Genomic DNA, 22,957 nt, shown 5'->3' with positions numbered 1-22,957 from the left:
GTAAAATATTCCCTGATAAACACTTCGAGCTTCAGTCACTGAGCTTTTCTTCTGAAGTAATAGCCATACTGTCCTACTGAGTTGTCTCTGTCATATTCGCTCCAGTTCCAGCAGTGTGCAATGGACATCTGGAGAGCAGAGACTGGACTTAGATGCACAGGCTCGTTTATTTCCTAAACAAATGTAGAAATAGAGACACATAAGTAGACCTGTTTGTACTCCTTGCTCAGATATTTTGCAGCCATCATTGCGGACGGAAGCATGTTTTACAGAATGATGCAACTCAGGGCATGTGGAAGATTAAGGGGTAGAAATAGGGAAGAGAATTAACTCACAGATAATAATGAGATCTCTCAGTGACAGAACCAAGAGAGGAAGGTTTAGTTAACAACGCCGTACTTTAAAGCAGTATTTTGCTAAGATTTGCAGGAAAAACGTCTACTTGGAAATGATAATCAACTGTAGAATCTTCTTATTTAATAAAAACGAATTTGAAGTCAGAATTGGGAGATTGGGATTGACATTATACACTAATATGTATAAAATAGATAACTAATAAGAACCTGCTGTATAAAAAATAAATTAAAAAAAAATTTGAAGTCAGCTGTAAACAGTTATTTCTAGAATGAGCTTTCCAGAAACTCACATAAGGAGGTGTGTTTAGAATCCTCTTTCTATTTTAAATTGTGTTGTAGTTAGTGAAAATGAAACAATAAAATGAGATGAAATCTGTATAACATTTGAGTACCCAAAACATTATTTCAAAAATGGGATTTGGGGACATCCCTGGCAGTCCACACTGGTTAAGATTTCGCCTTCCAATGCAGGGGGTGCGGGTTTGATCCCTGGTCGGGGAGCTAAGATCCCACATGCCTCACGGCCAAAAACCCAAAACTTAGAAAAAACAGAAGCAGTATTGTAACAAATTAAATAAAGACCTAAACATTTTTTTAATGGGATTTTACAGTGTAGAAAAAGGAGTTTTCAAATTTTATACTTAAAATAATTTTCACGTTTAATGTATCCCTTATTTTTGGTTAAGTTTGATCTTTTGTAGTTCATTGTAAAAGATGTCAATCTTAAATGATGGCCCATTGCTAGCAGTAATCCCAACATTCAGACTTCTAAAAGAAAACGGAGATATCATAAATCTCTATTTTATAATCAGCCTACTGTTTTCAACTTTAGAAGCTTGAGTTGTTATGCGTTTCATAGAATTGACTGTTTTGCTTTAACCTTAACAATTATTGGTATATGTTTTAGAAGCCCTGACTGTCTGCCAAACAGAATTACTCTAAATAAACTTTATTCCTTTGCCAGAAGAAAATTACACAGAAGGCTGTCTAATGAAAGAAACTTTTCTCATTTAAGTAAGAAATGTCTCCGGTAATTAGTTTAACTTTTGGTCCACATGTCTAAACAGGTCATGGTGGTTGCTCCAGAACTTACATGACTTCTGGAAACACATGTTATATTAATTATAAGAAAAGAAAGCATTTGCTCTAGAGAATAGAGTTAAATTCAATGTTTTTTTAGTTGACGCATTGTGCACCTGCGACTCGGACCATCTCAGGGCCGTTTCCATTTTGTGAGAGTTTTCAAAGAGCTACACTTCTACGTAGCCTGGCGCTAAAAGCCTTCGTTCCTGCAGAGAGAACCTTGTAAAAATGTTCCTTATTTTTTAATAAGTAATAGCAAATCATTTTTAGATTTTTAATATTTATAGTTTTGTCTTCCAACAAAATCCAAGGTGAATTTCCTCCTTTGGCCTCTGGATGGCACCCTTGTCTGCAGGACTCTCGGCTGCCTGGTTCATGGACCACACTGAGCCTTAGAACTGCTGGGAGACCCAGCGCTGTGGGAGCTCGGCGCTGTGGCCTGGCCGCTTTACAGATGCTTTCCTAGATCTGAGAGTAGCAAAATCATGCCAGTAGTGACTAATAAAGTGTTGAATTAGAAGTAAGATCTAAAATATGAAATATCTTTTTTCAAAACATAAGAGTGCTTATAGTAATGAAGATTTCTTCTCGTTAAAAAAAAAAATGTAAAACAGGTATGATTGTGTTGTGTTACAATCATATAAAATCACAATTTCATCTAATATAATAGCAACTTAATTATTTAAACAAATACAGTTATTTCGATATTTTAGAAAGTAATAATACGTATAGCAAACAGCCAGAATTCAAAATGTAGCATATTCCAAATGTCCATATTCAAAATGTAGCAAACCAACTGTTCTCAGTGTTGCTTGGACCAGTTTTTTTTTGTTTTGTTTTTTGTGGTACGTGGGCCTCTCACTGTTGTGGCCTCTCCCGTTGCGGAGCACAGGCTCCGGACGCACAGGCTCAGCGGCCATGGCTCACGGGCCCAGCCGCTCCACGGCGTGTGGGATACTCCCGAACCGGGGCACGAACCCGTGTCCCCTGCATCGGCAGGCGGACTCTCAACCACTGCGCCACCAGGGAAGCCCGATTGGACCAGTTCTAGCTATATTCCAATCACTCAACAATGTCATAGATAAAACAGGGGCCTTACCGAGTAGTATTTCCCACAGTACGTGTACAGTGGAAGTTTACAGTTTATTAGTATGATTGAGAAAACGCTTTGAAATAGCTTTATTCTTCCTTGACTATGAACTTTTAAAAATTTGATTCTGTTACTGATTTAGAAAATATTTAGGATCATAAAGACTTTCGGAAATAACTATAAATTATGAATAAGATTCAGGATGACGTGCAGGACTGCCCAGCCTGCCTGTGAAGGGGTCTTCCAGCTGGCTTCATTCTGTCCTGCTGCTTTGTGTCTGGGGTGGGGGGGGGGACTGGGCAGGGGGGGTGCACGGAGGGTCTTAATTTCCTCAGTACCCCAGTACCAGACTGTGTGCTGGGAACTCATGATGTTGTTCCATCAATTCTTCTCTGCAGTTCAGTTAGATAAATATCACAACCCGCTGTATAAATAGCTAAGGCTCAAAAGATATTGAGGACGTCTGCCCAGTGCCACACATAAAAAGGGCTGTGAGAATTCACAGGCAGCCCGGCTTATTCCACACGGTCTGCCTTGCCCATTGACTCACGCCGAACAGATAAGCTCACCTGACTCACATTGTGCAAACAAACAGGCCCTGGTCGTATTCCTTCTCTTTCTTGTCTCCCCTGGGCTATGGCCTCGGTCCTGCCCCACCTCCGAATCCTCCTTACCAGACTCTCGTCCCACGCCAGCCTGCAAACACCTTCCCCAGTGGCCCACCCGGCTCCCCACCGCCTTCTGCTTCTCTTCCAAAGCTGTTCCCGGTTTCTCCTAATACTTAAGCAGCTTTTTCACCTCAGTCTCCCCCAAAATATTTGGACATGAAAGGATTTGGATTTATTAAATACAGGTCCTATTAATTTCATCGTTATTTAAAACATATGGAAAGATCAATATGTGTGAAATGGAAAAGGACAGCTGAGGAAGGAAATTTTATTTTTATGTTTCTGAGAACATATATCAAAGACTGGAAAGTTTTCTTTGCTTAAAATAAGTAAACTATTTTTTAACAATGACTTACAGATTTAATGTCTTAATGCGATTTGTCTGTTAAATACATCAAAGTTAAATTCACTTTTAAGTGCAAAGTTTACATCAATGCAAAATTATTGTTGCAAATTTGCATATAGAAATTTTGGGAAATGTGGGTCTATGTCGTTTTCATCTATGATGTTGTATTACTGTGTCTTGCAACAAACCAAAAAGCCCGAGGCCTCTCTCAGGTGGGGAAAAAGGTTTTGTTCCACCCCGAGGTGACCATCCAGCTACAGACTTGAGCCCTCACCATGTGAAGTCACGATACTGTCAGGTGAGAGTTAAGAGCGTGGGCTTCCAGAGATAAACCCATGCACCTATGGTCAACTAATCTATGACAAAGAAGGCAAGGATATAGAATGGAGAAAAGACAGTCTCTTCAATAAGTGGTGCTGGGAAAACTGGGCAGCTACATGTAAAAGAATGAAATTAGAACACTGCCTAACACCATACACAAAAATAAACTCAAAATGGATTAGAGACCTAAATGTAAGACGACACTATAAAGCTCTTAGAGGAAAACGTAGGAAGAACACTCTTTGACATAAATCACAGCAAGATCTTTTTTGATCCACCTCCTAGAGTAATGGAAATAAAAACAAAAATAAACAAATGGGACCTATTGAAACTTAAAAGCTTTTGCAAAGCAAAGGAAACTACAAACAAGATGAAAAGACAATCCTCAGAAAGTGAGAAAATATTTGCAAACAAATCAACGGACAAAGGATTAATCTCCAAAATATATAAACAGCTTATGCAGCTCAAGATTAAAAAAAAAAAGAAAACCCAATCCAAAAATGGGCAGAAGACCTAAATAGACATTTCTCCAAAGAAGACATACAGATGGCCAAGAGGCACATGAAAAGCTGCTCAACGTCACTAATTATTAGAGAAATGCAAATCAAGACTACAATGAGGTATCACCTCACACCAGTTAAAATGGGCATCATCAGAAGATCTACAAACAACAAATGCTGGAGAGGGTGTGGAGAAAAGGGAACCCTCTTGCACTGTTGGTGGGAATGTAAATTGATACAACCACTACGGAGAACAGTATGGAGGTTCCTTAAAAAACTAAAAATAGAATTACCACACCACCCAGCAATCCCACTACTGGGCATATACCCAGAGAAAACCATAATTCAGAAAGACACATGCACCCCAATGTTCATCGCAGCACTATTTACAATAGCCAGGCCATGGAAGCAACCTAAATGCCCGTCGACAGACGAATGGATAAAGAAGATGTGGTACATATATACAATGGACTATTACTCAACCATAAAAAGGAACGAAATTGGGTCATTTGTAGAGACGTGGGTGGACCTAGAGACTGTCATACAGAGTGACGTTAAGTCAGAAAGAGAAAAACAAATATCGTATATTAATGCATATATGTGGAACCTAGAAAAATGGTACAGATGAACCGGTTTGCAGGTCAGAAATAGAAACACAGGTGTAGAGAACAAATGTATGGACACCAAGGGGGGAAAGTGACAGGGGGGTGGTGGTGTGATGAATTGGGAGATTGGGATTGACATATGTATAAAATGGATAGCTAACAAGAACCCGCTCTTTAAAAAAAAAAAAAAAAAAAAAAAAAAAAAGAGCCTGGGCTTCGAGCCTTTCTGAGCACCAGGCTTGGTGTCCCTCTGATGAGCCAGGTGATCTGACCTCACTGTGCCTGGGCTCCCTTATCTGCAAATGTAGGTAATTAGAGTGCCGCCTTGGAGGGCCGTCGGGAGACTTTGAGGGGGCAGAGTGTGTAAGGCACTCAGTTCAGGGCCTGGATGCGACAGCGCTCAGTGAGCACGAGCCCTCGCAGTGACGCTGAGGACAGACAGGGAGGGGACAGCAGCCCCTCGACCAACCAAGCCCGTTTTATTTTTCCAGTATCTTAGGGTGTTGATTTTTTTCCCCTTCCCCATATATTTTCTTACTTTTGAACATAATAATTTGAGTAAAAAAATGTAACTAGGCATCGTGGAATCTCAGACCATGGAGAGAAGTAACCCCTCCCCCTGCCATGGGTCAGACACAAGGAATGACATCTCCGGTTACCCTTTTGTGACTCGGCCGTTTCTTGTGTGTCCTTGGCTGTTGGCTCCGCTTCCACCTGCTCCCCGCCCCAGGCAGCGTGCCCTCTGTGGGATGGATGCCGGAAAGCTGGACCCTTGCTGCCCAGTCGACATCCAGCCAGGTTCCGGCCCAGCAGGGGCCCCGGTGTGGCTCTGGACAGCCGACGGGGGCGGGACAGTTGTGCTGGGGCTGCTGCTCGGGCACCTGTGTCACTGGCAGCAGAGACCCCGTGGGAACCACTCCTGGTGGCTGGGTGCCTGGCTGTGCAGGGTTCCCGAGTGGGTCCTCCAGCATCCTGTGAACCCTCTAACATCCTGGTAGAAACCCCCCTCATCTCAGTCTGAGCGAGGGGAATCTGTCGTCTGCAAGTAAGGACCTGGCTTTACCAGTGATGCCCTGCGAGGCACCGGTGGTACGGGTTCCACACGGCTCCATATTTCAGGCGCTAAAGGCACTTGCAGCATTTCTTGTTTTCCCCTTTAATTTGTTTTGTAGTCAAGAATATTTAACTTGTTTTAGGAACATTTTGCTTTCATTCAACTTTACATTTCAATTCAACTTTAATTCAGCTTTTCATTCGACTTCATATTTTAATGAACCTTTTCCACACCAATGTTAAAGAAAACATAATTCTAAACATCACGTATAGAGTGATATTCTATCACAGAAGTCAAAATAGTTTGTGATTTTCTTAGCGGATGTTACAACCTCCTCTCATGAAGTATATGATGGAATAATATAATAATAAACATACATTTGTAAAAAGATCCCAAGGGGGCCCTCAGTGAGCATAAGATTCACTGGTGAGCCATGAAAGCAAGGTGCAGGGGTGACACTCGTAAATTGGCCATACCTGACTCTTTTAATAACCCCAGACAGCCTGTATCATGCAGTGATACGTAATAATTGCATCACCTTTTCTCAGACAGAGAGTTGTTCTTTGCTGGAAATTTAGATATAACTAGAACCATGTATGTTAGGTATACATAAATTTATAAATATATTTAAAGGTAAACATAAATGAGCATTCAGCTTCAGAAAAAGTGAAGAATTAACATGTCCGATTAAGGACTTGATTTGTCTCCTGTCCAAGGAAATAATTCTAATACATCTCTGAAGCACTTCTGTACCGTGAGTGATTCTTACCAAGGTTTGAATTCATGGGATTTTAATCCAATCCTAGCAGGACAAAGTGCACATTTATAAATTTAAAGGTCCAACTGATATTTAGAGGATTAAATAATAACCTTAATGTGTATCAGTAGAGGAACTTGAGAAGTCTACCTTAAAAGCTTTACTGAAATACAATTTTAAAAAACTGTAGGGTTGTACAATGAGTTTTAAAAAAAAAAGACTAATTCCAGGCCTTTTTCCTAAGGTTTTTAAGAATGGGGAAATGTATATTCCAAGACTTCGGGATATCCTATGGCCTCAAAATATATTCAACTTTGACTTTAATGGAGGACAAGCCTTGTACTGGCAACTCACAGACCTGGGCGCCAGATTCAGCTCTGTCCCCTGCCGGCCATGGGGACCTTGCCTGACCACAGGTGGTCAAGTGGATGAGATGGACTGGAGGACCTCGGAGGCCCTCTCTTGAGCATTATTGGGTCCTCTGATTTATTGTTAGGCATTTTATTATTAGGGTCACATTGTCCTTTCCTAAATACAGTAAAAACCTGAATGATCTTTTCCTGTTGAATATTTTTCCCCACCACAATAAAGATCTAGTCCAGTTCTGAGGGCATATCCAGTGGTATGAGACCCACAAATAATGAGTATCCGTAATATCCATCCACTTGTGAAAAGGGCCAAGTGAGTGACACACACACACACTGTAGGGAGGGAACTGTGCTCAACACCCCTCGAGCTCAGTTGGCTTGAAGGCAGCTCACAGGGGAGATGGGATTTGAGTAGGACTTTTCAACGATGGTTAGGATGACAAGAAGCAGGGTGGGATTTCACGGGCTGTGTTGAAGGAGCAATGACCAGAGTGGTTTTGATTTAGTGCCACATACGTATATGGACATAATGCATGGACGAGGATCCAGGCAGCACTGGAGAGAGCCTTGGTTCAGAGCCATGTTCGTCCCACAGATAATGGGGAGCTGAGCACAACACTCAACACAACCAAAAAGCGTTTTAAGAAGTTTAAGGCACGGTGGTTCTGTGGGATGGATTAGGGTCAGGAGAGAGTGATGGCAACAGGCACAGAAAGGGACCAGGTAACGCGGGCCCAACAAGGGTTTATGTGCGTGTGTGAATTTATTTATTTATGTGTGTGTATACCTGTCTGTGTGCATATATATATACTTGTGTGCGCGTGCGTTTTGTGTATTTTGTGTGTGGAATATCGTGGACCAGTGGGGTGTCGGACGGAGTGGTAAGTGCCCCGAGAAGGCAAGGTCTCCTGGCACTATTCTCGTGATCTGTCAAAGCAAACGCTGGTTCAGAAAGGCAAGGTGATGAATTGAGAAAAGGTGAGGGCAGGGTAGGACGGGACCCCCTCCTCACTATGGACATCGCAGCACCAGAGCAGCCTCCGCAGGTGTGTCAGGATACAGCCAGGGGTGTCCCCAAAGAATTCTCGCCTGTTGGGAAGTAGAAATGTACGGGAAAAATTTCCAGGTACATTTTCTCTCCACGTAAGAGAATGTGTTTTCTAATCCTGTCGGAATTCAGATAGATGATGTGCAAACTGTAGATTTATTTACAGTTATTAAACTAGAACTTCTAAAAGTCTCAGTTATTTTGTGTTATGTTAGCCAGTTTTGCTACTGTGTGTTTTTGAAAGTAATTAGACACTTAAAAACAAACTCTTTTATTTTTCTAAAAATATAATTCCTATTAGTTTGAATTTACTTTAGTCAAATTAAATGACCTTTTATTGAAATAAGAGTTTACTGTAGCAATAAGCAAACCTTTCAAGTTTTATTTAGGTTTGACGGAGGAAGACCGTATATAAGGATAGGCAGTGTATGTCAGTCCTCTCTTGACATGTATCATTAAGTGAATAATAGTTCTTATCATGTGCCTGTTGTACAAACGCAGAGTGATGAAATGTAGCCTGTATCATAGAGTTAGTCTTGTATCATCAAGTAACGTCCACGGGCTCCTGCCTGTTACCCAGAAGTTTTCGTGAGAATGGACAAGCCATAGATTAGCCAAGTTTCATCAAAGAAGATTTTATTATAACTTTGTTCATCTCTCAGTGGCCATGGAGACTTAAGATAGATGACTGCACCAAAATAACAGGCTGGAGAGCTTTTTCCTCTTCTTTTCAGCTGTAAAACCAGTAATTATTTTCATTAAGCTGCAGACGGAGCCCACTGACACCTAAGTAAGGAAAGTGGAAATATGTGAAAGGTAACAGATGGCGGAGGCTTCGGTTATGAGGGTAACACGTGTGCAGCAAACTCGTTCCACAGCTTTAAAAGGTGTAAGGTGATAGCACGGGGGGTGGTCCAGGGAGGAGAAGTCCACCTGAGAGGCGGGCACTAGAGTTTTGTTTGATTTCCCTTTCGGAGCTGAAGATGTCAAGACTTTCTTTCAAGTAAATGCTATCAGTGAAGGATACGAGTTATCTCTATTTAGCCATCAGAGTCTAATAAGCACGTACTGTGTGAAATACATTAAATAAAAATGCAATATAATAGCAACTCGGAAATATATGTGGAAAATTAAAAGATTTTATTCCTACTAAATACACTTACCATGTAATGTATAAGCTGGCCTGCATTTTTCAGCGGAGGAAACATTCTTTGGCCCTGAGGTCTCTCTGGAAGCGACTCTGCTGTGGCCTCTTGTAGCCCAAGTCACCAGAATCTTCCTTTGGAGACTCTTCCCAGACAGAGTGGGCACTCCATCCATGTGTCAGTTGACGGAGCATCGAAGGACTAACAGGAGAGCTCCTTAACCCGCGTGCATCCCGGGGAGGAGCGGTGACCGTGACAGCTGAGCTGGACCTTTCGGTTGAGCTTTCGGCTCTGTCAGTTTCAAAGCAGGTGTTGACCTTGCGCGCTGGGGAGCTCACCCACATTGATGGGAGAACAGTGATTCCTGAGATGCGTGGGGACTCCAGGGACATTGGGCGTGTCTGGAGACGTTCTGTTTGTCACAGTGGGCGGGGACTGCACTGGCATCTAGTGGGTAGAGGCTGGGGATGTCACACACCCTAAGGCACCCAGGACCACAGCAGAGACTTCACAGCCTGAAGTGTCAGCAGTGCTGAGGTTGGGAAACCCTGTCCTCAAAGAGAAGTTGTTCAGGTGCCACCAGGCCCTGTGCATTAACCCACAAAGCTCGGCGGCAGGCATCAGAGGATGAAAGGCAGCTCTCAGTGGAACCAAGGACGTGAAAGCACACGAAAGTTTAACCAGGGAGACTAAAGCCAGAGAGGCAAGTGTTTTAGGTTGAACTGTATGGAAATTGCCAACATGAGACTGTTTCTCAAAAAAGGCGGGTGCAGTTTCCTACGGTAGAGCTGGTAAAGTTCCCCATTTATTTAGTTTTTCATTAATTAATTAATTTATATTTGGCTGTGTTGGGTCTTCATTGCGCTGCACGGGCTTCTCATTGCGGTGGCTTCTCTTGTTGCGAGCATGGGCTCTAGGCATGCAGGCTTCAGTAGTTGTGGCACGTGGGCTTCAGTAGTTGTGGCTCGCGGGCTTCAGTGGTTGTGGCTCGCGGGCTCTAGAGCGCAGGCTCAGTAGTTGCGGCACAGGGGCTTAGCTGCTTCGCGGCCTGTGGGATCTTCCTGGACCAGGGCTCGAACCTGTGTCCCCTGCCTTGGCAGGTGGATTCTTAACCACTGCGCCACCAGGGAAGCCCCCCCATTTATTTTTTACAAGAAGTACAACATGGAGTGAGCTGATTAATTCAGAGTCAACGAAAAATATCTGTGATGTCTTTTGCCCAGAGCCCAGTCTGAATGAGGGGTGGCGCTGCAGGCGTGAGTGGAGGGGCTGGGGGCTCGGTGGGGTCCTCTGCTCACCCACGCAGGCCACCCGGGAGCCGACAGGGAACAGGTGACCAGAGCACAGACTGCGTGGCGCAGTCAGCCCACGGGCACAGATGATCGCTTTCTCCAAATGTCTGGGGCCCCAGTTCAGTCAAGGCAGGTGGCCGATTTGGGGTTTGCAAGCCTCTCACGCTCTGGGGAGTCTTTCCAAGGCCACCTGGCCTGGCCGCCACACGGGCAGCCTGGGGAGAGCGACGTCCACTGTGGAGCTTGAGCCCTGACCTTGCGTGTAGGTCCCTGTTTCCTTGCGTCGGTGACCACACGGGCTTTTCTGGCTTGAGGTTCTTGTCCTGTGAAGGGGGGTCCTTACGACTCTCTCAGGGGCCTTGGAAAGGTGAGCACGGTGAGGCCCTGGTGCTGGATGGAAAAAGGGGTTCCCTGTGGTTGGAATATCACTTGTTGACCTACAAGGTCATCTTTTCCCATTTAGAATCTGACAAAGATTTTTAAGAAAATTCATATTTTTTCTTTAGGCAGAGAAGAAATCAGAGGTCGAGAAAGAGATGGTTTCTACCATTTCAAGTACTAAATGGTTACTTCTGATGAGGGATGCTTTAACTCCCATTTGGAAGGGAGTGATTTTTGAATGTAAGAGATTTTAAATTATGACTGATTTATGATCCATCATGGTTGGGTTTGGATACGAGGAAATAATGTCAAGAAGAGCATTTTAAATGGCAAGTTTTGTTTCTTTGAGAACGTGCTCTCCTTGTGGGGAATAATCTCTTTTTGTCTGTTGATTTCTTTTTAACACATAACAGTAAGTGGCAGGGTAATAATTGCAGATTGTTCAGCTATTAATGCTATTTACTGGAACACATTTCAGAGAGAACATTGTTTTCTAAAGAGACAATAAACAACAGTTTTCTTTTGTTCTTCCATGGAAAAATATCCTTTGGTAGGTATATGTGGGCTAGACAAATATTAGCACGAGAAACCCTTTTAGTAATAAGACATTAAAATAAAATACCTACCTTTTTTTTTCCCCCTTCTCTTACTTGAGTCTTGGGTTGAGTGTGTGCAGTGTGATGCTCCTGTCAAGACCCAGTGCCTTTGTGTCACCAATTTGCCTCCCCTCCTGGGTCCCCCTGGAGTACTGGCTGTTCCCCAGAGGATCCCTGTGCTCTTGGTCTGGCCTCACTCTCAACTGTACATCACTGTTCCCTGCCTCTTAGAGGACATTGCTGGGAGGCCGGGGCCATGCTTTACTCTGCCTCAGACCCCTCACAGCGGCTGCCATGTACCTTCAAGCCCAGTGTGCACTCGAGAAATTTGTCAACTTACTGTTAGCTGTTTTTGTATGGAATTATCAGAATGACTTGGCTTTCATTTCAGACTCTTTTTTTAATGAATAGATTTTTAATCCAGTCTACTTCAAGTCAATTTTCAATCGATCCTTCAAAAATTAATATTTTAATGAGATTATGATTCAAAATGCTGCTGTAATTTAATAATAGCCATGATGTATGGGGCTTTAGAATTTACAAAATGCTTTCTCTTTTTACATTAATTTTTAAATGTTTATCAGGTATTCCTGGAATTTGAAGCGATGAGTCCTGTGTTGACTCTTTAGAGGTCAGTTAATGATTCCGGGTGGCCTGATTCCCTCCCGTTCTGCTCTGCTAGGATTTGTGCCAAATGGTCTCCGTCGCAGGATGGGCAGCCGGGCTGGGTCTCAGGGTCGTTGCTACTGCTTCTTTGTCAGTGGTTCTGGCCTGAGGTTTCTTCAGAATCGGGTTGACGGAGCTGGCTCCTCTGGTGATTTTTCTCTCAAATCTCAGCTATTCTTGGGAGCTCTATGTCTGGAAGGAGTAGCAGTTGTACTTCTGTTGCCCAAGCGGAAACCGAAAATGGTACCAATTTGGACAGCTCTTGTCCTCTGTCCAACACTGGCGGGATGGTCTGTAGGCTCCCGGATTTGAATGACCACCGGGTTGTCCTCTTCTTTTTTTTTTTTTTTTTTAACAGAGCACAAAAATGTTAAATAAAAGCCTCATTTGTGCTTCTATGTGCATGTGGAATAATTTTACTTTTAAGGAAGCAAATTAAAGAAACATGCATTTTGTGTTATCATAGAATGAAAAGAATGAGTAATATCACATTCCAAAGTTTTTTTATTTTCTGGTGTGAGAACACACCAGAAGACACGGAAGCTCCAACAGAAATCGATTTTCGTCTTTAACTTGTTCCTGGCTGTGGGCCGGGAGACAGCCAGCAGATCTCAGCAGCACCAGGCGGGCCTGAGAACCAGGCATCTTGACTCCAGCAGGTGAGGAGGGGGCAGGGGTAGACGCACTGGACGCTGGGCTTTAACAGCGTCAGAAGCCCTGGGTCTTGCAAGCAGAGTTGAAGCTACAGGTAAATGAACACAGAAGCCACACCTGTTGTAGGTTCTCTGCATTTTCAGGGAAAAATACAAATCTTGATTTCTTGTTGCAACCCTACGCAGTTTCTTGCTGTCTTTCCACAGAATATTTCCAACCACCCGCTTCCCACACCCATGCCTGTGCACGCACACACACGCGCGTGCACGCACACACACGCGCGCACACGCACACACACGCACAGAGTTTGTTTCTAGCGGTTTCCTAGGAAGAATGCTTGGCCAAGTCTCCTTCTTATTCAGAAGGTCGCACTCTCTGACCCGGTTCCATCCTGTGATTGCACTTCCGTGCCAGTCAGGGCTGCATGTCTACTGTATACATTCCAGAAGCACATTTTTAAGCCACAGCAGCCATTTGTTGATTTCACTTGAAAGTATAGCTTTAAAAATATATGTGCGTTTTTCAACGATTCGTGGGCAAAGTGAATGAGATGAAAGAAGAATCTGCACTGGAGAGCCCTCCACGTGGTGCTGTGCTCCACGTGTGAGTCTCGCTGCTTACGGGTGTCCACTGGTGCCTCATGGACAGGCTCACAGTTTCTCTTCCAATAAAGACAAGGAGCACGCCTGGATTTGTGTCCAAACCTTGGGCACTTTCTGGCCTTGATCGACCTCCTACTCCATGTCTGTGAAATGGAAAGATCGAATGATGACCTTTTAGATCTTCTCTAAGTTTTTATGGTCCCAAAGGAACAAGGTAAACACACTGCCACCCAGATTCATTAGAGATGTGTTTCCCTCCTGGATTTCTGTACTTTGTCCTAAGATAACAGGAGTGTGGGTTGGGTTCTAGCGGGTCCCAGCGTGAGGGTGAGGAACTATTCTGCTTGGCATCAGGGGGGATGTCGATTATACCTTCCCTGCGCCTTTGCCACGGCCTTGGGAGGCTCCTGAGTGTGTTAAGCCTATGGTTTCCTCCAAGAATTTCTTTTCAGTATCCTAAGAAGAATATATTTCTAGCTGATGTCGTCCTGAGACAGGACGAACAGTGAACCTGGGAACAGTATGGCTGCCCAACTCTTTGGTACCTACGTGAATTAGATGTGTGCATGGTTCACCCAATGGGGTAATTACTACCTTAATGATTCTGTAGGTACTCGCGTGATTAGGCGCCGTCTGTACGTTGCTAACCATCTTGTTATTGATGATGCCGTGACTCCCTGCTTCTGCTTCTGCTGCAGAACATGGTCAGAGCTGTAGAGGTTGGGGCGGAAGAGACAGTGCAGAGACCTGATTCAGTTTGGCCTCTTCTGAAACGAGCAGCCAGTTGCCGCAGAGAAAGCAGAGTTTAGTATCCTCCAACCCCCTCCTGTACCCCACCCCCGTCCCCTGGTAAATTCTTGGGATGCACAGATGCCTTTCTATGCAGACTTGGCTGTCAGGGGCGGTGGATCCTCTTCCAGAGCATGGAGTCCATGTCCGGCGAGCTGAGCACGCGGTCTGTGCGCACGCGAGTCTAACGCAGCCTCCAGGCCGCCCCCCCGCCCCCACCAAGCCCCCGCCACTTACCAGCAGCAGCTCCTTGAAGCCGTCACTTGCTAAAGTCTCGTCGCGAGGGGTTAATCACTGCTCTGGAGCATCTGCACCAGCCTCATTAGGCCGGCCTGTTGTGCAAACTGTCATGTTTCAGATTTGAAGCTTATCAGGGTCACGGCTAAGACAGTCCTTACAGAGGCAGGTCGAGGCATCTCCAGGGCCTGGGGCGGCGGGGGGCGGGTGGCAGCTGGCAAGTCACTTCTCTCTATGACCCTCTGACAGTGTCCCTCGTCTTATGGAATCATAAATGTGCCAGGATTTCCTGATGGGTTTGCCACCTCCCTGCCTGTCTCCCCTAGATCGTGGTGACAGCGCACAATTCTATGAATACATTAAAAACTACCAAGCTGTACACTTTAAAGCGTGAATTTTATTATAGGTAAATTACATCTAAAGCTTTTACGAATAACAAAAAGAAAAAGAAGCAGTTAAGACAACCCAGTAACGTATGGACTCCAGTATCAGATAAAATTCATATAGTGTTTCTTAAAATCAGTTAACCAGTCTCCCCCTTTTCCTGAAGCAGTCAGTCAGTCTTCATCAGTTTAAAGGTGAGCTGAGTTTTTCTTCACAGATGAGGGATTAATTGTAAAACAATCATAAAAAAATATTTGAGGCTCTTCTTTAGGGCTTGAGGGTTGCAGTGATTTTCTCTGCCATCTGCCCGCTTGTTCTGTCACTGATCCCATGCACAAGGTCAAAGCAGCAGCTCCTGCGACCCTCAGGAGTTTGTTTTGTGTTTGTCACTCCCTCCTTTGCATGCTGCCATCTCTTCTCCGGAGCATTCCTCATGGTGAGAAGTGCGAGGTGATTTTGTTTCTCCAGCTGCAGAACCCAATTACTCTGTCCTGTCATATTTCTTCCGACCTTGGTAACATAGTTACACCCAGAGAAGTAACATTTGTCTGGCGCACGTATTATAAAAATCTCCGCCTTTTCTCCAAACGGATTACACCACACTTAGCCTTTTGAACAGAGAATGTGTCGCAGGTACCACGTATGCCTTGGCCCAGCCCTTGAAAGTAATTCTTAAGCTTGTCCTGCTATGTTTTTATTTCCAGTGGCTTTTCTGGAAGGGCAGTGCCTGTGACACGATCTGTTGTGCTTTTCTTAAGGGCCATAATCATAAAGCCTTTCTTTTTATCAACACAAACCCCTCCCCGAACCAGTGTAGAGCCTGGACAGGCCAGGTCGCAGCTCATGCTGTGTAGAGCAGGTCTGTGCCACTTCTGAAGGAGCAGAGACCCAGCAGCAGAAGAGAGAACACCAGGCCTTGGACTTGGAGGGCTCTTCAGATCTGTCCTTCCTGTAACTAAGACTTTTTTGTCACTCAGCGTATCTGAGCCTCGCCAATAAGGCGATAACTGATACTTACAAATTTGTCTTCGAGGTCCTGCAGGATCACGTCTGCCTATTTAATTGTTAAAGAACGCTTCGATTATATCCAGGGCTAGTGTTAAAAGTATCCCTCTGCCTTCACATCTTCTGCTAATTAGTAATTCCACTTGGGTGTGGAATGAACGGGACCTTTCTATTAACTAGATGAATGGGATAACCAGATCCGAGCAGTCCCCATCTTCCCAAACAAAAAAAACTTCCTGTAGAATATTCCAGATACAAGGTATCTTCTGAAAAATAGCAATGAAATCATTAATGGTTTAACATCTTCGTTTTCTTCAAAGTGAAAGGACGAGTCCAGTGACTTTGCACACAGGGGTTCTATCTCTGAACAATTCCGTTTGGCCTCCTGGAAGGTCTGAGTTACTTTTGGTGGAATAACCGGATCTGTTTGCTCCAAGGAGAGGGCGCAAGTCCTCTGAGGAAGCAGGGAGACAGATGGCCAGCTATTGTGTTACCACCATCATCTGCTGGGCCGTGAGCAAATATTAAGTGAATGATATATATGTAATTGGTGTGAAAGTACAGTCGCAACATTTCTAATTCCGTCTGAAGGATGGCTGCTTCTTGAACATTTGTATTTCATAGAATATATTGAAATGTTTCTGTTTACAGCGTTAATCCATTTTAAAGCGCTTTAAAGTGAACATTTTCCCCCATTTTTGACACCACTGTGCAATATTTTGAATTGAAATGGCCCGTAATGGCCCTTTTTTATTTTCCATCACAACATGAGCACTGAATTATAGCTGTGCAATTATGTAAACAATGGAAATGCTTCCAGAATGAATCCTTCCTTTTAAATTTTCATTTTGTGTAATTGTTGGAAGGTTTGGAGCCATAATAAACAAAATTATTTTACACATTTATCGTTCTAAAGGTCAATTATAAGAGAACTAAAGAAACAACACTATGCAAAATGAATAAACCAATTTCTGTTGCCATCGCCATATGTTTTTCTTATCACTTATGGGTTTTCCAGTTACTGTGTACATAGCATTCAATTAAAGCGATTCATTTACTAGGCTGAATGTGGTTTGTGTTTATAGAACTGTGCTTTGGAGGGGAGGAAACAACATGCCTCTATTTGAATTACCTGATTTTTTTGTAAGATCAGCGATAAGAGACAGATGTTCTCACCAGTTACTTTCTCATAAACCTGAATCTCTGGATAAGCTGCAAATTCACAGCTATCATCTTACAATCCAGTTTTCACACTCAGTGTGTAGCATGCGTGTGGACTTATAACCAAAAATGAGAGGAAAATGCTAGTTTGGTGGTCCGTTCCTCATATTACAGCATTTTGCGGATTGAATTTTATTTCCTCTGAACAAAAAGCATGTGAAAGAGTTTCATGCTGGTCAATTTTCAAGAGTAAGCTTAATTCCTATTTTAGAGTCCATCTTTTCATTGAGCTTATAGTTTTGCTTATTATTTTCAGTCTGTTTAAAACGTGGAAAAGAAACTAATTTTTGCTACCAGACTCACTTGATTGGGTACATTCTAGAACTCCTTAGAAGAATGGACTCTCGAATATCTAAAACAGAGCATTTTCCGGTTTTTATTTCATTATTTGCCCTATAAATTATATACACTATGGCTAATTGCTGTAACACTTTGCTAAGGATGTTATTGGAGAGAATTAGTTTTTAGGGTTTTTTAACTTCTGGGAGAATGTAATCTAAGAGGCTTTGGGGACCACCTTTGAAATGTTTTAAAAAGCTCTTTCTGAGTATCAGCAAAATAGTAGTTCACGGAATTCTACAAAGTAAATTCTAGAAAGTAAAAGTCCTTCATGGTCCTTCCCTTTTATTTTTACTCTGTTTACTTCTGTGTGACCCTCTTCAGTTTACAAGGCATGTGTTCACATCTCTCCCGTTACCCACAAGTCCAGGGGGAATCAGTCCCTTCTGTGGAAGAGAAATGAGAAGCTCTAAGCTCGACGTGACCTGTCCACGGTCACATACACGAGGTCTTGACCCCAGGCCTGGGGCTCTTTTCACTCTGCCAGAGTCTGACTTGAGTACAGGGGCATTTTCCACCATGATCACAAAGGAAGGGGCACTGAATAGCCCTGAGTCGAACCCGGGGAGCCATGGCCCTGGCTCTGCCAGCCCTGTGACACCCGGACAGGTGGCTGGAGCAGGCACAGAACTTCTCTCTCCACCCAGGATGCAAACCACGCTGTTAACAAGGAGAGCCTCCATCTGATGGGGATGTTTAGCAAAAACTCAGTAGCCTTGGTTTACCATAATTGTACTGATTTAAGGGTTATTTTCTACTTATGACAGGATACGAGTTTTCCAGAATACTCTTATTTGCATGAAAAAAAAGTGAGTTACTTTGAAAAACAGACAAATCATATTCACTTTGGACTTGAATAGGACAAAAAGCATGAGGGTTGTACGTGAATAATTTGTGTTTGGGACGCACCATCCTGTTCAGTTTCCCTGAAACCCCAGGGACCCAGGAGAAAGCTTCAGTCTCAAGATTTCCATTTTCGCAAGGATTCCGGCTATCGCCGTGCTCTCAGTGTGTGGAAAGGAAGGCTCCTACCAGAAGTGCCGGCAGCCCTTTGCGGATGTCCCTCTGCTGGGAAGATGCGGCTGCTCTCCTTCGAGCACCACAGTTATTCCTAATTTCGAAATGTTGTCACAAAGATTATAATCTTTGCGTTGTTCCATTTTAGTGTGGATAAGCAAAATAAGCAAGCATATGGCCCTAACTTGGCCGACTGGCCATACAGCCCCCTCTTTAACCCCCATATTAACCCCAGCCCAGAGCTGCTGTAACTGGCGGCCTCACTTCTCCTGGGGGCCGCCTTCCGTGGGTGGCGGGCAGGCTAGGCCAGCCATCTGTTATTTTGCCTTCTCTTTCCAACCTTCTCGCCCGTAGAAACAGGTTCCGTTCAAGAGACTGGCCGAGGTCCAGGGGGTGGGGAGCCTATGACTTTCTCTTGCTGCACACATTTCTGCTTCCTTCAGCATCAGTGGCAACTTAGTCATGTCTGGGAATGCCCCACTTCCAGCTCATTGCCTTGACGCATCTGAATCTTGTGAAGCAAAATGGATTTCATGTATAAATTCTGGCTTTAGCTTGTTAAAGGATTTAGTTCATAATTGCCGTAAACGTACCCCAGAAAACCCTTTTTTAAAATTAAACCTCTCAATTCCAGTGGAGAAAAATCTGTGATTTAAATATGTGCTAAAGGTGTTAAAAACCCACACGGTTCAAGGCTCAGTTCCTCCCCTCAACAGATGGAATTAACACAAACCTAACAAAGTTAACATCATGGTTGTTTGCATTATTAATCTTCCCACGCACGGCATTCTACCTTGCAAGCCAGGTTTGCACGAATCCTTTCGTGGCAGCAGATGTCAACAGAAGCGTGCTTCCATCTGCTGCCCGAGACCTTGATGCCTGATACCCCGAGACGAGGCCCAGCACAGAGCCTGCCTCTGTGAGTAATTACAGGTGTGTGGTGAGGAGTCCAGGGCATTAATCAGAGGCTTCATTATGAAAAAGGTGGGTCTTTTGTTCTGCGCTCAGAGCGGGAGTTGACCACACACTTTCTAAACTGCAGTGTCCATCTGCTCAGCCCCTAGAATGTTTGCCTTGGCTGATGTGGACACTGAAATGTATCAAAGGACGTGATTACAGCAGGTTTAAACATTAACCCGGGGGAAGCATGGTTCGGGTTTTTCTTTCCTTTCCTCCTTCCTTCCTCCCTTTTATCTGTCTATTTATCTGTTTGTGTCTCTGTTTATTTTTGGTATAGGAAAAAGTCTGCTGAAATGCTAAAACCTTAAGTTAGTACTTGCTAAATACCAATAGAGTAAAGCACTGCGCCGTCATTTTAAGGACACACACAGCATGATTGGTAGACACTAAATGAGCCTGCTATGTGAGGAAGAAGTCTTAGAAGAAATGTTTTGTGAACACCTAAAAGTTCTCTTTTAAGATTACAAGTTGTTCAATAAGGTTATTGTTATGAAAAAGGACTTAATGTGTTAGAATCGAGCACACTGCTATCCCTTGCTCTAATTTAATCAAGTTAAATCAGGATTATTTTAAAGGATTTTCAAATAGCTACACTGAAATGTGAGAAAACAAACCAGAGGTTTTGGGGGGCTTTCTGTTGTTGTTATTTTGGTATTTTGCTTCTTGTATTTTGCGACTAACTCTAGGTTATATAACTACAAGTCCCATAACTACAGCACTTCAGTGCACTTGATGAATGCACTTGGCCTAGAACTGCATAAAAGCAGTTTGTGGTTTTCTTACTAATCCCCTTTGCACACACTCGCACAGATGGCTTCAGAGACGCGGCCTGGCCGTGGATGGCACGAACGCTGTCCAGGAGAAGAGCCCTGGTCTGCCACGGGCTGGAATGAGGCAACGCCTCAGAACAGAGCTGGCGGGCAGGGGCCAGCCGGCCACCCACCAGTGAGAGGCCCTTCCAGACCCAGGGGACACCAGGTGTCTGGGGGCAGATGGTCCACATGCAGCGCTGGGTACACGTGCCTTGCCACCCACTTCTACCCGGAGCCCCACCGACCACCTGACCTTGGCGCGTGACCCATCCCAGTGGGACCCACACTCCCATTGTTTCACACGGGAGTTGCCCGAAGAATGCAAGTTTCCATCCCTGCCTGCTTCAGGAGTTTGTAATAGAACAGTGTGCTTTGACTCTTGAAAATTGAAGATGAGAAGTGATAGCTGCTTGCAGGTTTAATTTATTTATCTACCTCACCACTCCTGTAGCTTGTCCTAGGAGCCCACCTCTACATGGAAGATGGAAGAGTGTCTAGTCCCAGTGCCACAATTCAGGTCTTGGACAAGTCACCCTACAGTGTATGGTCTCCATCCTCTTACGTGTAAAATGAGTACAGTAGCCCCTGGACTAGCTCATCTCCTGGAACCCTTTTCACTAAAAAAGTTCCATGGTCTGTGTTCTTTCAGATAATCTCACAGTAGTCATATGTACAGAGGAACTGATGACTTTGGAATTTTGGTCTGGAAACTTACAGTTGTGTTTTCTTTTCTCCCCTTCTAGGATATCTTAAATACCATTGTAAGGCACTGCCCACCCCGCTTTTTCTCCCTGGGTTTGCCCGGCTTCTCCATGCTGGTGGGGGACTTCATCACGGCCGCTGCCAGGGTCCTCAGTGCAGACACGCTGGCGGTGAGTGTGACAATGCTCAGCATCCCAGCTCCCAGGAGGCTTCACAGCGGCTAACAAGGTTCAGATTTCTCCACTCCTAACAGGTGTTGACTCATTAGTGCAACGTGAAACCGGGCTCTCGGGTAGATGCCCTGGCAGCTGATGTGTGAAATTGTAGGATAAGATGACACACTGGTAGTGGAAAGGCGTTTCATCAGAAGGCCAGAGTGAGAAATCATGTCCTCACTAATATTGCAGCACATTTACACAGTCAGAGGCAGGACTGGTCTCCTAGAGTCTTATTAGCATTTTTCGTAAATGGTGGCGCAGACACTAATGTCTGTGATCAAGAGATTTTTTTTTCTTTTTTTTGCGGTACGCGGGCCTCTCACCGTTGTGGCCTCTCCCATTGCGGAGCACAGGCTCTGGACGCGCAGGCTCAGCGGCCATGGCTCACGGGCCCAGCCGCTCCGCAGCATGTGGGATCTTCCCGGACCGGGGCACGAACCTGTGTCCCCTGCATCGGCAGGCGGACTCTCAACCACTGCGCCACCAGGGAAGCCCAAGAGAGAATTTTAAGTGTACATCATCAATAAGGTTTTTTTTCTATTATTAAGTCTTAGTTATTATAAGTCTAATAGAAAATATTTTCTTAAAATGTTAGAACACTAAAATTTTTAACCAGAAAATTAATATATATCTTTGTATTCATATGCCGTAAAACTCTGGCAGAATTCTTGTACTAAGAAATGAGAAGCAAGTGGACTGAGTGAGCGCTGAGGGCTACGAAAAGAATTGATTTGTAGTCTCCACCTTTACCTCCACCATTAGGGCGATGTATTAACGCCTTTGAGAGGACACTCTCACCTATTTCAATTTAAAGGCCTCTCACAGTCGTGCTCTGTACAGCTGTTACCTGTTCAGAGCCAGTTTTCCCTTCTTTAAATGGTGTAAATAAAACTAGCTTTACTGTTCGCCAGGCACTTGTATTGAAATCAGTGTGAGTATCTAGCTACCTAAATTTTGTTTGACGCGTTGTTACTTTCTTATTCTACTTATTTCTTCACTGCAGGGCAAATTCAAACTCCAACCCTGGGTTTTGAATTAAATTGTTTTTTTAATACTTTGTATAGCTGGTATTTCATGCGCTTTTCCTTCTAGGGGTAAATTAAAAAGCAAAGGGGAGGGATGAGTGAAAAGAAGGAAGGAAGAAAGAAAATGTTGAGTTTGTTCAACAGTTTTTCTTTTTTGTAAAGACTGTGACAACTTTTCGTACTTATTTCTGAAAAACTTTGTGGGATAATCATTCTCAAGGAACCTTCTAATTTACTTTTAACCATTCAAATCAACATTGAAAAAACTTTGGGAAAAAAACTGGAAAACTTTGGAAAAAACATTGAAAAAACAGGATTTAGGAAGGAAAATACTTAATTGCAATTTTCCTTACTTGCTCTGAGAGTTTCCTGTGAAAATGCTGGCGCCCTTTCTAGTGATAATATCATGCACGGTGGCCATTCTCTGTGAAGATTTATCTTTCGGCTAGATGAGCTATTAAAGTGGCCTTCCAAAACATTTGTTTAAAGAGAAAGGGAGAGAGAGAAAATATGAGAATGTGAGTGTAAGATTCATATTACATAAAGGAACAATAACTCTGAATTACCTTGACTCACTCTCTGAGTTTAAACTTGAGATTTAAAATTGTAGGAGCACTAGTGAGAGGTGTTCGGATAGGGACACACCTGCTCAGTCAGAATTTTCTGTTAATTACAAGCCTGGAGGACTCCTGCTACGTAGATCTGCCTGCTGAGGC

The 22,957-nt window shown here is 43.8% G+C and overlaps 1 protein-coding gene across 1 annotated transcript in view; it reads left to right on the top strand.

Moving 5' to 3' along the window:
- The window catches only part of RALGAPA2 (Ral GTPase activating protein catalytic subunit alpha 2), a 284,753-nt gene that overhangs the window by 131,685 nt on the left and 130,111 nt on the right, over positions 1-22,957 (top strand). The window contains exon 24 of the mRNA XM_007454538.1: positions 21,040-21,168. Coding sequence (XP_007454600.1) covers positions 21,040-21,168 — 129 coding nt within the window. The remainder of the gene's footprint in view (positions 1-21,039; positions 21,169-22,957) is intronic.

The sequence above is a fragment of the Lipotes vexillifer genome, unplaced genomic scaffold (genome assembly GCF_000442215.2).
Source record: "Lipotes vexillifer unplaced genomic scaffold, Lipotes_vexillifer_v1.1 scaffold365, whole genome shotgun sequence".
Taxonomy (NCBI): Eukaryota; Metazoa; Chordata; class Mammalia; order Artiodactyla; family Lipotidae; genus Lipotes; species Lipotes vexillifer.
This window is presented reverse-complemented; position numbering and strand designations above follow the sequence as displayed.